Below are 16,256 nucleotides of genomic sequence, written 5' to 3'. Positions count from 1 at the left end.
CATGTGTCAATTCGCCACACTGGGCAGACAAAAAAAGAAAGAGAAAGTGCGAGGGAAAATTGAATGGTTTAGAATGTCATGCTGCCCAAGTTGGCCATTGTCCAGTGAGCTTAACCGTCTCTATACTCGTCTTATCGTTGAACGCAATGTACGAGCCGGTTGTTCCCGAGCACGCAAGCATTCCGCTCAACGTGCCTCTTTCCGTCAGTATGGTGAACTTCGAAAGCCCGACCAGATTCTGGTTGCGGCTTGCCTGCAGCAAGGCTCCGTTCATAAAGCACTTCGTGCGGGGCTGCGAGAGACACCTGTACAGCGCTGAGATAGGGCAGTACTGCGTCGCCGACACAAGGCATACGGTCGTCGACCTTGCCCGCGCCTTCGTTACCGACGTGTTCCGCAATACGGCGGGAGTGCACGTCTCGGCCGAAGTGCAGTGCGTCGACTACGGCCTGACGCTCGTCCTGGGTCTCGACAGGCTCTTCCCGCTCTCTGTCGAAGACGCAAGGACACCATGTGTCGCCATCCTGTGCCGCCTTCACCGTGTAGCGACGTGCACTCGACAACCGCCACAATGGCGCCTGCCAGCAAACTCCGAGTTGGAGGCCGTCTTCGTCGGGGTCTCGGACACAGGTGTGTACCAGACGAGGCTGTTTGCTCTACGCGAAGATAGGGACGGCACGCTGGCGAAAGTTGATGTGGCCGCCGACTTCATTTGTGCGGCCGAGGCAACGGAGATAGAATACCTTCGACCGAAATCGAATTTTGATACACTAGTGGTCCAGGCGTAGGATTTATATAATTTGCAGTCTGTGGCCCCTAGATGTATATACGTATATTTCCACGAAAGGGTGCACGAGGGACGGATCTAGCTGATCCTCCAGGTAGTCATCAAAGCATGCAGAGGCGTTGGGAGGGGCCGGGCCAGGACCACCTAGGGGGGGGCAATTTTGGCAGCATCTGCCTGTGTCTAGTTAGACATTTATTTATAAAAGAAACAATTATTTGCAGTTGAAAATAAACTGACTGGCACACAGCAAGGTGTCTAATTATACTGTAATAAATATTTCTGCTGTAAATTTATGCATCCTCATTTGACTTTTTGATATTCAATACTTGATATTTGTATTTGTATATACCATCATCATCATCAGCCTGTTCTATGTCAACTGCAGGACGAAGGCCTCTCCCTGCGATCTCCAATTACCCCTGTCCTGCGTCAACCGATTCCAAATACCGCCCGTGAATTTCCTAATTTCATCGTTCCACTTCTGTCGTCCTCGATTGCTTTTCCCTTCTCTTGGTACCCATTCTGTAACCCTAATGGTCCAACGGTTATCTAACTGGCGCATTACATGACCTGCCCAGCTCGGTCTATATATGCTGCTTTGTGCGGTCTGTATATATTTGTACAGAAATAATTAATAAAGAAAAAAAATTGCCGACGATTACGTTACTTCCTAATGCGAAATTTGAGCGCAGCAAATAAGCTGTTTCACCTTTTCGATAGATTGAGGCAAAGAAATCTAGCAACACATGTATGCGCTATCACAGAATTTTTTTTTTATTTTTCACACGTATTCCTTTAACAAAGACTCCACTAACAGTTCTTGACAGTCGTGAAGGAAGCTTTGTGGTCGGAGAAATAGACTGATATATGTTCGACTTGGTACACCAATGCTTGATTCTCAAAGACGAGATGTATACAAGTGCCTCGCGAGGTTGTCACAGCCGTGGGACGCGTTACGAGCGAGAGGAACGGGATATTCTCCCGCATAAGTGTTAGGAAATTGCTGTTTGTCTTTATGCCAAGCCGCCACCGATCTGGCTCTCTGATTGCCACCGCACAGGGCGAACGGCAGCGGCAATTTCGGCTCGGGCGGTGCACATATACAGATCCGCCGCCACCGATCTGGCTCTCTGATTGCCACCGCACAGGGGTTGCATTGGAGGAGGAGCGAAGAAAGGAACTAAGTTCGAGCCGGCGCTTTGACAACCGGAGACTCGCAGGAAGAGGGGGGAGGGGGGCGGCGTGTACACCCAGCGGCAAACGATGGGGGCAGAAGCGCGCGCAGCAAGCGGACAACACGATAAAGGGAGGAGGGAAGAGATAGCAGCGACTGACTGATGCCGCTGACGCCGATAGTGAGTCAACCCCAGCTGCGGAGTTGGTTTCAGGGACAACGAATAACCGGCGCGTCGGCAACTGAAGAGCACCCTATCCGCCACACAAGAACAGGGGGGGGGGGACCCTTTCCTCCTCTTTCTGCATGGCGGTGACGGTGTTCTATGCAGTCACGTTATCTTGACTCTCTAGCGGCGTCAGCGGCATCCAGCGGTATCAGTCGATCGCTGCTAGCGCTGGGGGGATGAAAGGGGGGCGGAGCTAGTTACGAGGCCGACGACGACGCCGACGCGAAACCCAGGAACGGACGCCAAAGAGCTGCGCTCTAAAAATAAGTTGTCACAACATGTGGCAAGCACCATACGTGGTGATAACCCTTGGCCATGCCCCAAGTTTAAGCTGTCGGATCACAACCACACATGGTACTGAAAGGAAAATTTTGGGATTGCCACCTCATCGTTGGAGATTCTGTACGGAGGTTCAAGGTTCCAGGAAATTGATTTCCTGCTTGCCGCCCATTAGGTGTCACTCCATGCTCAATCTCAAACATTAGGACTCATTCACACCGGCGACTAAGTTGATCGTTTTGGGGCTTTGGTTGATCGTTTTGGGGCGCTGTTGAACCAACCAGCGGCGTAGGAGCAGCTATAGGACGTCCGTATGCTATGATGGACGCCATATGATGCCTATATTATGTGGCAGTGCAAGCAGACGTGAACGGCATCAATTGTGAGACATAGGGGACCGTAATTTCGGGGTGGCGACCTCGGCCTACTTAACCCCAGACTTGCACAGATAAGCAGCTTCGATGGGAGCTGCCTGTGCCAACTCTCGTTCAGCTGTTGTTCAGCTTTCATGACGTGTTCGTTTGCTAGTCTGTGGGCAGCTGGAGTGGTGTTGGAATGATAATTTTTGGCTGTTCTGCTGTAAGGTCACAGACCTAGCTGCTGTAGGCCTGTAGACCTGCTGTGCTGTAGGCTCGCATATTTGATCACTTTTGCAACACACTGGCTGTGGTGACATAAGGTCACTTGGCTCCCCAAGCTGACTGGCCGAAGCAAAAAATATTGGCGCATGCAGTTTGCTGCTCTCTGAAATAGTGATATAACCACTCGTTTTGCCTGGATGCAGCAACAAATTGGACAGATTCCACACATGAAGTCGCTGTGTTTACAGAGCTTTTAAAGATCACAATTTCCTTTTCGAATTTGAAAAGTTCTGCTGCTTGGTCCGCATTTCAGAACTGGAAACCACTGTAACTAAGACTCAAGGACGAAACAAATGACCACTCATTCTAACCCTTTAAAGGTGCCCTTGAGTTCAAGGAGAAAACTTGGCATACACCTTTACTGTGATCATATCTTTTGCACTACTGCTATGTGGCCGCCGTGCCAGGTGGGAAAGCTGCCATGGCAGTCTAATATGAAACTTGAGTTCCGTCACCTATACTATAGATCACTTATATGGTACAAGGCAGCAGCATTTTAAAGCCCTGAGGCTGCAAGCTTTCAACTCCCCTACGTGTGAAATGATACTGGCAAAACACCGCTCGTGCACCATTCCTTGAGGCAGCCACACACTATATTTCATGATTAAAATTCGAAACATTCGTTTGCAAACTTTGTTTTGTTTTTATTTTCGTGAATTGATGGATTCACAAACAATATAAGCGTTTTATGACTGCCAAAAAAGCGGCACGTGCACTGGAACAGGTAGCAGAAGCAGATACGAGTATATAACAGCGAACAGGTTATGACTAGCGCCACTCTGCTCGTATGCTCTGTCTCTGCATCAAAACGGCAAGTTGGGCCAGTTGGTTGGGATTCATAGTAAGGATCGTTACAGCGCACTACAAGACAAGGACACAAGAAAGTATAAAACGACGACACGGCTCTGTCTCTAGCGGCAAATGGTGTGAACTAGAATAGGCACGACATTATTCTATGACGACATGTCATCTGAGATTGAGCACGCTAGCAGGCTTTGTCTCAGGTCCTCTATACCCATGACACATCTCACGATTTGATCACACACATATATTGATTAGGTGGACAAACCCAAGCAGGGCATACTTAATCCTGCAAGCTATGTTTGTTCTTTTGCTGATACCGGTGTCGCACGACCACTTTTGATCGTGATCATGCCTGTTCCGGATCGAAATTCTCGACCGCGAGTGGCTCCCTCGTGCAGCTTGCGCAATGAAACCAGTCGCGACCAAGAAATTTGGAGTGGGCTTGAGCGCGATTGAAAGTGCGACGTGTGACACCCGTATAACAAAGACAAAGCCGGCACTAGATATGCACACAAGCATAAATTCTTTCTGTAATCTTTCATCATAATTTTGAGTGCTTTCGCCTGTGACGAGCTGATGCATGTCGATACGCGCAAAACTGGTGATCCTGTCAGTAAGCAACAGGCTTCAAGATTCAAACCTTCATTACAGTTGGTTACTGAGCACGACGAAGCGTTACCTTCTCTGGGGCGTAATGTTTTAACACTTCGAAAGGCAAACGGCTCGCTCGACCTCACGCACGTGATTGGTCAATATTTTGCTTGCGCCAGAGGCCGGCAGAGACAGCGGGGCGGCACCGCAAATTATGAATACGTGACGCATCTATCAATCATTTTCAAAGTGAACCCGTCGAGCGGAACCGGCGAAGAGGTAGTCTGCTTGGGCTCCGTTGATGTGGCCTGGCGCATGCAGTTTGCTGCTCTCTAAAAAAGCGTTACAACCACGCGTTTTGCCTGGACACAGCAAGAAACCGGTTTCCACACATGAAGTACATACGTGTACTAGAAGACCATTGTCTAGTACACTCTACGAAGTATTCATCGGGATGGCCTCATGCTGCCGACACTGTGTCCTCGTAGTTGCTCTCGCAATTACTGTGTTCGCCGGTAAAAGGGCTGGGTCAGCTTTCCAGTGGCCTCCGCTGTCAAAGCCAACGCCAAGGATATATTTGCACGGTGTGATCTAATTTCCCGTGCTATCGCCAGCGTGACTAGCTCGCAGATCGCCATTCAGCAGTCGGGATGCTCAACCTAGCTAGGCTGCTCCAGCTCTTTCCTCATTTGGCTGATAAAACTGCAGTCAGGACGGGAAGGAATGTATTGTGGAGACCTGATATTTGGCTGCCCGTTTTGCCCGTTCAGAAATGCCGCACTTTCGTCCTCAGTTTCACGGTACAGGGCGCACAGTCAGCACCACGCTCTTGGACCTTACTTCGCGCAAGCAATGCACAGGGCCCTTATATCGTTATGTTCGATTTCATGTACCATTGCTTCTATCACGCGGCGCACCGTGACGCATATCGCAACGATAGCGGCAGCGCGGGGGCGAGCGAGGCATGCCCGAGCCGATGACGAAGGGCTAAAAAAGAAGGAAAATTGATATACTCCGCCAGAAAGTTCTTGCGCTCGCTACTTAGGAAGTGCTGGCCACCGTTGCTGGCAGTAGTTGTTCTACTAACTCCATAGCTAACTCTATGCTGGCCCGCATGTGTTTCTCGAGAAACGCGCGCCGCGGCAAATCTCGGAGCCATGGCGCATCACTACTACTTTCTGCAGCTGCCGGTAGACGGCAAGACAAGTTTATGCTATTGATGTTTCGGCAGCAGTTTGCATTTCCACAACGAAGGCATTTTTTACATTTTTGTCTGAAAAACCAGGTAATTAAATATGCCGAGTGTTACACTGAACGACGTAGATTCCAAAGTGAGAGCTCTCTGAGAAAATTGAGCAAGAGCAGTGCAGGGGTAAGCGCAATATCTTATTTCTATCATTCTAAACAGAATATCCACCCACCACTTCACAAGCCAATAGCCAAGCCAGGTCTTCCTGCATCGCGTTCAATCGGCGTCTCGGCGTGCAGATGCGTGCAGTCCCAGGCGTCTAGGCCACGTTTGCCCAGCCGGTGTCTGCGGTTCGGCGTTCTCAGAGAACTGAAGGATTCCATACGCCATCAAGGATATGTGCTTTGTGCAGCTCTTCGTTTCCAATGCCCTGAATGATGATGACATTGTAGTATTGTTCCGCTTTAAATGATTGCCTGTGCGCGCTGCAAAAAACAGCATAGCGCGTCCGCTGAGCTCCGGATGGATCCCGAAGTAAGTAACGCGGCGGTAGCGTCAGTGAAGTGTCCTGTAATACCGCAACCATCAGACCTGCCGTTGCGAGCACGCGTTCCAGTTTACTTGATGCACTACGAGCGGCCAAGCAAACTTTTTCTGCGTTACAACCTGTCCGACTCGAACGAATCCGTCGACGAGTGTTACTGCTACATCGAGTCAGACAGGCACCATGTGTACGAAGCGTTCGTCGGCATGTGCTGCCTGGTGTGCCCTGAAAACTGCAACAGGCAGGCACTGCGAGCGCTGGTGACGGACGTTCGCAGAAATTTCGGCGGCCTTCAGATACTGGTCCATGTCCTGTACGTCGACAAAGGCCGTACCGACGTTGTCGGACTCGAGCGTGTTTACCCCATCAGCGAGGACGAAGCGCTTGAGCCTTGCCAAGCGGTGGCCTGCTGCATACGCAGGATAAGGCCAACGTTGGTAAGCTCGTGCTGCGACTTGCACGGGCTTATCGACAACGTGCCCTACTACTATGAAGCCATTTTCTACAACCGCTCGGACAGAGGTATTTATGAGATAGACCTATTTATCAACTGTCCCGAAACCCCCACTGGGCCGAAGCGGCTGAATGTTGCTGAACTACTTGTCTTTAAAGGTTACGCCGAATTCCTGGATTATCTCGGCGATTCTCCTCTTGGGGCTGTAAAACTGGCATCCGATACGAGCTGTCATTTGCAGCCTGACGGCGAGAGCGCAAGCGAACATTCACAGCCCGAGAGTAGAATCATCCGCGCCGACGTACCTGACCGATCTCCTTCTACTCTTTCGGCCTGTACCGATTCACTGAGCGACACTTCTTCTCACTGCTCAGAATTACCAGCACCAGTTGTACCAAACGAAAACACCCTTGAGATTAAGGTTACATTTATCTTGACACCCGACCACTGGTATGGACGACCAACCTCCACAGCGAAAGAACTGGCAGAAATGCGCAGCATCATTGAATCGTGTGACCAAGTCTTGTGCGCAAAACGAGACATCAAGAAGGGGTCATACCTCATCTATCGTGATTTGCCACATGAAACTGGAACTAGAGTCCGTGTTGAGGAACTGCTGAGGGCTGGAAAATGCCGGATATTTCTGATTGACTATGGCAACAGAAAGGCTGTGAAATCTTCCTGCTTGTTCAGAATGGACCCAAGACTTCGTTCCGTAGGTCCACTTGCATTAAGGTTTCAGCTAGTCGACATTCAGCCATGGGCGGAATGGACAGAAGCGGCTGTCATCCGGTTTGAAGAACTGACATGCAGTGACAGTTCACTTACAGCAGTCATTGTGGAAACAAGAACTTCAGGTGATGAATTTAATGACAAAATTTACTTGGCAAGGTTGCTCAGTGAGACCTATGGAGACGTGGCCGAGTGTATGAGCAGGGAAGGTTATGCAAGGATGCCGACTGTGAAACACAAAAAGCAGACCGTTGCTCAGAATGCAAATCTTGAACTTTCTTCTTTCAATCCCATGCAGGATGACTACAACAACCCTCTCAACAGTTACAATGTGAACACTGATGATCCGGGAGTGGCTGCTTCAAACTTTGTTGCCAAAACAGAGCGCGTCTGCAAGTTCTTTAGCTCACAAGGCTATTGCAGACAAGGTGCACTGTGTGTTTTCAAGCACATTGCTGCAGAAGCCAACTCAGCAATCTTGCATGTAAAAGAGCCTGTCAATGAGTTCATTAGACATCCGACACCACCCGAACCAGGAAGTAGGCTGTTTGGCCAGATGTCAGCGTTCGGCAGCCCAAAACATTTCTTTTTAGTTTTTCCTTACGGAAGAAAGCCTGTTGATAGGCTTGTCTCAGAGGGTAAGAATTTCAGCTCAGAGGAGACATTGGAAACCCTTATGGAAGACATTCAAGGCTTTTGCCGTCGTAGCCGCTTCCTGGAAAACAGGCTTTTTGTGAAGTCTGTCGGCGAGTTTGTAGCTGCCAAGTCCAGCGAGGACAGTCTGTGGTACCGAGCGCAGGTTGTCTCTCTTGGCAAGGGTGAGCGGCTCATGGTGTCATATGTAGACTTCGGGTTTTCTGAGTGGCTGTCGTTGAATGAGGTCAGAGCGTTGGACCCACGCTTTATGCACCTGCCCATTCAGTCACAACAATCTTCCCTTGTAGACATTGAACTGTGCTCCCTGAGCAACGAGACTGACTGGGATGCAGAAATGTTCAGAAGCTTCCTGCAATGTGTCGCTAATGAAATTCTTCTTGTTGAAACTGTGTGCTACAAGGAAGGTGTTTTGCATGTCAAGCTCTTTTTCTACAGGGACAATGCAATTTACAGTGTGACTGATTACATAAAGGATCTGCAAGTGCACCCAAGCCAAGAAAAATATTATACACGCTCTGTCTTTACAAGAACTAATGCACATTATACTTAACTATGCATCGTTTTGTGAGCTCTGAAGTTCACAGGACTTGTGCGCACATTCTTTTCTACACATTTATTTTGAACATTCGTGCAATTTTGTTGTCATGGCACGTCAGTGATAATAGTGTCGACATGCAATTTCTTGGGAGTTGATTGCAGTGTGCATGGGGAAAATAAATATTTTTCTCGGGGGATTTGTGACAATTCTTTTTCCAGGACAAGATTTGCAACAAGGGGAGACAAAGGAAACTATGTTGTGTTAGCTAGTAGCTAAATTAATATTGGCCAAGGAATTATAAATGTGACTCAACAATTTCCAATTGGATGCTAACAGCTAACGGGAAACTCGTAAGAAACTTTGAAAACTAATGATGCGCCCTAATTTAAAGACTGCATGCACACAATAACTGGGGTCTTGGAAAGCCCTGTTGAGCTGTTTTAAACTTCCTTACAAGAACTGTACAAGAAATCAGATGCTCTGTTACACTTGTAGAAGGTGCTATTATAAATTGGTAGCACTGTTACATTTACCTGAAGGTTGTCCCCGATACCTTGCCAGTTTGAGCAGCTCTGAAGAAATGCAAAACATAACACCAAGACCACTGATTTGGTTATTCTGTGACGTAAAAAGGAAGTGCATGTGTGGTCAAGTGTTACTGTTTTAATGCTTCACTTTCAATAATGAATACAAGCTTTTAGTTATATTTGCATTGCTGACCAGGCTTTTACAGATCTCAGTGGGAAGGAGAGTTGTGTATCAACTGTGGAAATTCCTGTACAGTACCTTTCCACGCATTCCTGCCATTGTCTACGAATACCAATGTGTTGCCAACTAGCTTGGCAAACGGGCAGAATTTCCTTAGCTGTCTTATGCTTGCCGAAGCCAAAAAGAAAATCAGATGGTGAGGACTATTGAGGCCATCAATTAAGGTCACTGAGCAGAAGTATGGCAGCTGTGCACTATAGTGGCATCAAGATGTTCTTGTTTACCGACCTGAAAGATGTCTACAGGGCACATGAAAAGAGGAATGACTGGAGAATGCGGAGCTGAAGTGGTGAGTGTTTGGTTCTTGCATTGTATGGTCAGTTGCATTTGTTAGATGCTGAAAATCAATGAAGCTGAATGGTAAAACTGGCGAAATATTTTGCGACTGTTAAGAGCAAAAAATATGGCATGTGATGACATAGTGACAAAACTGTTCCTTGTACCTATGCTGTTTTTTTCTGTTCTAGAGTCCTTTGTTTAACAAGTGTGGATTAAAGGAGTTAATCCATTGTGCTGTAGAAATGTGCAACAGCCTTGAGACAAAAGTGCACAGCATGCTTCAAGGGGGCTCTGAACCACTTTTTATCAAAATTATGAAATTCATTTGAAGTTAAAATAAGACTATTTCAGAAATATTTTGCCGCAATAAGCACTTCAATGCGTTCAGCAGAAGCGGAGTTATTGACAACCAAAGACCGCCTATGATCCCCTTTGCGGTGCTCCCGCTTTACAAGCACTTTGCTTGTATTCGCGGGTTTCTTTCACACTGAAAGCTTGTCCTTGTTGCCTTTTTAGTGTCCCGTGTCCACTCTTGCGCTAGTCACTTCAGCATAGAATACCCATTAGCCCGGTCTCACACCCTGTTTCTTTCACACTCTGAAAAACACTTTATTAGCGCGTATTGAGCAACAGAAAGCTGCATCGGGAGTTTTTCAAGTTGCTATACAATTTTTTCATTGACACTTTTTGTCTAATTATTATATTTGAGAAGTTGATTAAATGACTATGTAATTAGGCAGAATGCAAAAAATCATCTGAGTGTCTGCAAGCAATGGCAAACAACATTACCATGGTTTGGCCCAGCTATGTGGCATCTGGACATTTTTAAATCTTGGTGCATCATAGTTGGGACACCCTAAAAATGCTAGCGTCCACGACAAAGACGCTGCTATAGCTGTGGTGGAGGAAACCCTTCGGATGATACACAGTGAATTAATTTCAAATGCTGATACGACCACAGCAGAACTACAAGAGGTAGTAGCAGCGATACATGTCCCAGAAACACTAATCACTACACCCATCATATTTACTGATTTAATGTCGTCATGTAGGAAACTCGTACACGACGACTTACCTAGGCATATCACAAAACTGTTACAAGAATGTCTCCATCGACAGGGAGAGATTGTGTGGATTCGTGGTCCTGTGGGTATGTTGAGGAATGAACGAGTTAATCAGCTTGCCAGCGATATGATACTCCAGGCTCCCAACATACTCCTACAAAATAATCGTCTCACCAATGCCTTCATCACAATTGCACCCATTTAGGGACGAGCGCAGGGTATACGCTATGCTATCCTGTACCCTAACCTACACCAAGACATTACTGTAGGCAACAGAGCACACTCATCCGACAAGCTCAGACGAACACCCTGCTCAATACAACACGGAAGCACCTCCTCCAAGGCCTATACTTATTCAAGATCTCCCTCAATGTAGCCAGTGTGTTGTCTATCTTCTAACCACATCGCAGATCCTATGGCAATGCCATCCGAAACTAACCCCCTTACCCAAACTCTCATCTCTCCTACCTATCCCTTCTGCCGAGTGGCTGACAGCTGCAAGCACTCTTCACAACCAATGATTCCTTGTGGACTTTATTGGCTTAGCGCTGAAGCCCGCCGCAAGCGACGCCCTAGACTGAAGGCATCGATGCATTTTTCTTATTTTTTTAATCGCAGAATTAAAGTGTTTTCTCTCTGTCTCTCTCTCAATTGCATCGCTTCCAACTCTGCTTCCGATTTGTGACTCTTCTGCAAAAAACCACTGCGCCGTTGCGTTTGAATGAGCCCCTGGCTAGCGAAATTGTCGGCGGCGATGGCATCGCGATCCCGCAGCTCAGCCCCTACCGGCATCGTCTTCATCTTAAAACAGCTTCAGCCTCGGAATTGACCGTAGCGTTAGGCTCTCGTGAAGCCTGAATAGATCCAACCTAGAAATGGTGGTTCCACAAGAAGTAAAGCATGCCAACACGTCAGCCTCTGGCTTGGACGGCACCTCGGATCGCTGTACCGGCTTACAGCGATCAAAGAAACTTCGGCCTTCTTTCGGAGGGTCGAAGTGGGCCTTGTGACGTGCTTAGTGCATGTACTCAGGACTTCTTGTATACCGCCGACTTGAATAACACGACCACGTGAATTTGGTGACGCTTTTGATATTGCTGACATCCTGAATATTATTAAGCTAAACTAACAGGGGCTCCGCAGTCCTATAAATCAATCCGAAATTCTGACTGTGGTCCGCGCTAAAAATTTCGTAATTTTATGTTAGCAAAAAACAAATTTTTTGACCATTGGATATGCTCTTGCTTTCAAACGCGCGTTCAACCTATACTTTGTTTTTTTTTTCTCTCTTTCGTGGCATCATGTTCTGATGGGGTCAGTGTCATTATTTTTAATCGAACTCTCTTGCAATATCATCATGTTCTTTGCAATGGGAGAGGGAAGATATTGGCCTTTGACTGCGTGTTGTCTTCATTTATGTTACGCCTCTTTGCGCATGTGCGGACCAGCAAAAGTCATTAAGTCTAATGATTTTCTTCGTGACCTGGACGTGTATTCCCTTGACGGTCATCACGTGGTGCTTGTTGAGGATTTTAATTGTTTTTTATACACGCAAGCTGATATGCAAGGCATGGGCTGGGGTCGATCTGACTGGAATGCACGGGAGTTGTGTCATCTAGAACCGCTTTTTTCTTGCTGGATGCATATAGACTCTTATACATGGATGTTCGTTTTTCTGGACGAGGTGACGCCTAGCAAGTTGGATCGCGCCTAATGTGCCATGCATTTAAGCTCCGTATGTCTCACATTCTGATGTTATAACTTCACTTTCATCTCCTGCTTATATTTCCAATAAAGGACAAGTTATGCTTGAAGTTTGCTTTCCTCCTTTCTCATGAGTAAATCCTTCGCGCCTCGACATCCACGTTCTACATGAAGCGCGCTCGTGCTCTAGTTTGTCTAGAGCCTTGCGCGCATCTCTTTCTGGATCTGACCCAGAGTCGGACGCACTCAAGGTGCAGTGGTGCCTGCACATTGGTTAGTTAAAGGACGTGCGCTCAGATGATGCATGTCACAAGAAATAGCGGATAGTGCCACGAGGCTCCGTATTGCCTTTCGGGTCACTCGACTGACTCTGCTGATTCGGGCATGGCAGCGTGAGCTATGGAGACGCTTCCAACGCCTCATGGTGTTTGACAACTGCTGCTTGGCGATGCAGTAGTAATCCGCATGCGTACCCTGAAGTTCTGCACTTTGCAAGAAACTCGCTTCTTAGACAGCCAGATCCATTGCATTCCACAGCCACAAGAGCGCTTCCTGTTATGTCGCCACCCGCGCGTGATTCTTCGCTTTATGTAATATGTTTTAAAAGTATGGTGCATACGATTAGGCAAATGGATCATGATGTACTCAAGGGTACATACTGTGGGGTTCTCCCCCATGCTCTTGGGACAAAGGAACGACAACACAGTAGTGGAAACAATCACAAGGGCATTTATTGCACCTTTCATAGATCAATGCCTGCCAGCCGAGATGCTATCCACAAAACATGCCGATGTGCGCGCGACAAATCTAGGAAGTCCGACTCGCCGCGACCGGATAACGAGCGAATATGTTCGCCCCATGCTGGACACCAACGCCTGGTCGTTCGTGCGTACGGTCACGCGAACGGTGGCGCGTTCAAACGAGGCCTTGCGAGACGGTCTCGCAGAAGCATGGATCGGCGCAAGCGCGGGACGTCCGCGCCGCTTTCCGAACCCGAGCGAAAGAGGAAGAGCCTTCTCCTTTCCGCGCCCAAGTAACCCCGCTGTTACTGGCGTTAGCAGAGCCCCGCTTGCGCCATCTCTCGCGATGCGCTTCAACCACACCGACTGCCGCGGGCATCAAGCCACGCCGCGAAGCCGGATTACAGAAGACGGGAGCTATGCGGGAAAACAACATATCAGGTGACGCGTGAGAGTCACGCATCCCCACAAAACGTACAATGCTTAGTGGGCTGCCTCAGGTTGTACCTGAGCTGGCAAACCGTCTTTGTGCACGGGATCAGCTGAAAAGGGGAACGCGATATTATCTTATGGGCGATATTATATTATAAAGGTGGCTTGGCCACACTTCACAGAACGGTTGCCCGTTAAGTTTTATTTATCCTTCTGGGGAGATATCTGGAGGAGGAGGGTGGGCGTGCTATTATCATGTCTGTTATTTGCCGCTGCTTTGAGGATGTTTTTGTGACGGCCGCATTGTGCTAATACTCAAACACGATCCATTATCAGCTCGTGCAGAGGAATGGAGGCCAATCACGCTTCTCAATGTTGACTACAATGCAGTTAGAGCTGTTGCCACTCGATGTTTAGGCAGCCTGACGTTTTCCTTAAATCTATCAAAAGGCGTGCTCGGTATCTGGCAGAGAGATACATAGTCTCTCCTTCGTTACGCTTGACATGAGAACGTACACGCTGACCAGACCAGTACATGTTCTCTTGGTTTCACTAGATCAAGAAAAGGCATTCGATCGTCTTGAACATAGCTACGTACTTAGCGTACTGATATCGGTTGGCTTATCGACAATTTTTGTTGAGATTCTTAGGAATGCCTATTCAAATATTCGAAGCACATTGTTTCTTGATGAGCGTGAAAGTGCACAGCTTCCAGTTACTTGTGGTGCTCAGCCTTGAGCCATTTCAGCGCTCAGCACGGACAGACCATTATGTGTGTTGCCTCCCACTGCCTGGTAGCAGTGTTGTGAAGCCGAAAGCCTTCGTCGATGACATCGAAATGTACTTCGGGAACGAAGACAGCTTATCGCGCAGCCTTCGAATTTTCAATGACTACGGAAATGTTTCAGGTGCTGCGCTGAATTTTTCGAAATGTCGTTATTTGTTCATTACTTCCCCAAAAACGCCTAAGTCCCGTTTTTCCGTTTTCTCTCTCTCTCTCTCACACACACACACACACGCACACACGCACGCACACACACGCACGTGTATGTATGTATGTATGTATATATATATATATATATATATATATATATACCCTAAAGGCCCAGTTTGGGCATTACATAGCAGGGGAGGAGGGGAACCACAATTTATATACAAAAAAAGTGTAAGTGAACATACATGTGAGTCGAGCATTCTATATGAATTCGTACATGTGCCACCTATATACTTCTCTTTAGCAGGGAAGAAGTTTGGGCGTGTTGGTGGGATACATACAAACTGGGATACATAGCGCAAGAATGGCACAAGGACGAAGCAGGAACACATCATACCACACACATCGTCTGACCACATCATACAACAATAATTCTTACGTCATGCAACCTACGCCCGCTGACAACATAACAATAACTTTTTAGAAATATAAAAAGAAATATGAAAGAAATATCAACGTTCCATGTTTCTAATTTGCGAACGTTTCATTAAGCGTTTTTTAAATAGAATATGGTCAGTTATCTCCGCTATATTACTCGGAAGATTATTGCATTCCTAAATGGCTAAGTGCAGGCATGAAACCTGCCATAGGTTGGTACATGCAATTGGTTGTTCGACCTTAAATTCGTGATCAATTGGTCGGAATTTCCTTTCGGTGGTTTATATGTGTGCCTGAGAGAAGATATCTGGGTGGTGAAAAAGCTGATGGAAGAAAGTTAACCGAGATATCTTTCTTTTAGTCTGCATTGGGATGAATCTTAGGTCATGTTTTATTTTGGTGGTGCTTGAACGTTGGGAACTGTTGCCTATAATATAAATTAGGCGTACTTAAGTTTTGAGCCGAGTATGGTAGTATATGAAAGAAGCTTGGTATCACTGTTAACCTGACGAAGCATACCACGAATGAAGCCAAGAGATTTGCATGCAGCATAAACAGCACAACCCACATGATTATGCCAAGTCAAACTCGGAGAAAGATGAACACCTATATATTTAAATGATTCTGCAGTTTCTAGAGCTTCACCATTAAGAAAGTATAAGTGCCTCGTAATTTCACTGCAAGTTTTTTGCGTGTCGCTACTTTACAATTTGAGATTTCGAAGGACCGAAAAATTTCATTCTCGATTTTACGAACTTCCCGATTTAAAGAAATAATTCGAGCACCGTCATCACTTCGTTAAATCAAGTTTTAACTGTATTTACATCCTATTCAAGTGATTTTGTAATTTAATACAGTCATCCTACTTTTTACCGGCCGATACAAAACCTAGTTGTCTGCATATAACCGGATTTCCGTGTCTATTCCCTGATGGATATCGTTTACATAAATTAAAAAGATCGGATGGGTCCCAAAACGCAACGTTGAGGCACACCGGACTTAACAGGCTGAAAGGACGAACGGACATTATTAATTACAACAGCTTTTCGTCTGTTACTTAAATATTCTACTTTCACCCAGTTTATTACTTTTCCGTCAACTTTAATCAGCTGAATTTTATATATTAGGTGGTTATGAGCCACACGGTGAAAGGCTTTCGTAGAATCTATAAATATGGCATCAGTTTGTGCAAGTTCGTGAAGGTTGAGGTGAATGCCTGTAGTAATTTCAAGAATCTGAGATTAACATGACCAGCCTCGCTGAAAGTCACGCTGGTTA

At 46.9% G+C, this 16,256-nt stretch overlaps 2 protein-coding genes across 7 annotated transcripts in view; both read left to right on the top strand.

The window, feature by feature from the left end:
* Positions 1-59: 59 nt before the first annotated feature.
* The window catches only part of LOC142572699 (uncharacterized), a 231,350-nt gene continuing 215,153 nt past the window's right edge, over positions 60-16,256 (top strand). For all 6 annotated transcript variants that reach the window (XM_075681996.1, XM_075681995.1, XM_075681997.1 and 3 more), the window contains exon 1: positions 60-630. In XM_075681996.1, coding sequence (XP_075538111.1) covers positions 147-630 — 484 coding nt within the window. In that variant the 5' untranslated portion in view covers positions 60-146. The remainder of the gene's footprint in view (positions 631-16,256) is intronic.
* Positions 5,957-8,815, top strand: LOC142572697 (uncharacterized). The gene has a single exon (XM_075681993.1). It carries the CDS (start codon positions 6,163-6,165, stop codon positions 8,629-8,631), a length of 2,469 nt encoding a protein of 822 aa, XP_075538108.1. The 5' UTR covers positions 5,957-6,162; the 3' UTR covers positions 8,632-8,815.

The sequence above is a fragment of the Dermacentor variabilis genome, chromosome 2 (genome assembly GCF_050947875.1).
Source record: "Dermacentor variabilis isolate Ectoservices chromosome 2, ASM5094787v1, whole genome shotgun sequence".
Lineage (NCBI taxonomy): Eukaryota > Metazoa > Arthropoda > Arachnida > Ixodida > Ixodidae > Dermacentor > Dermacentor variabilis.
Note: the sequence above shows the minus strand (reverse complement) of the source record. Positions and strands in the feature narration are given on the sequence as shown.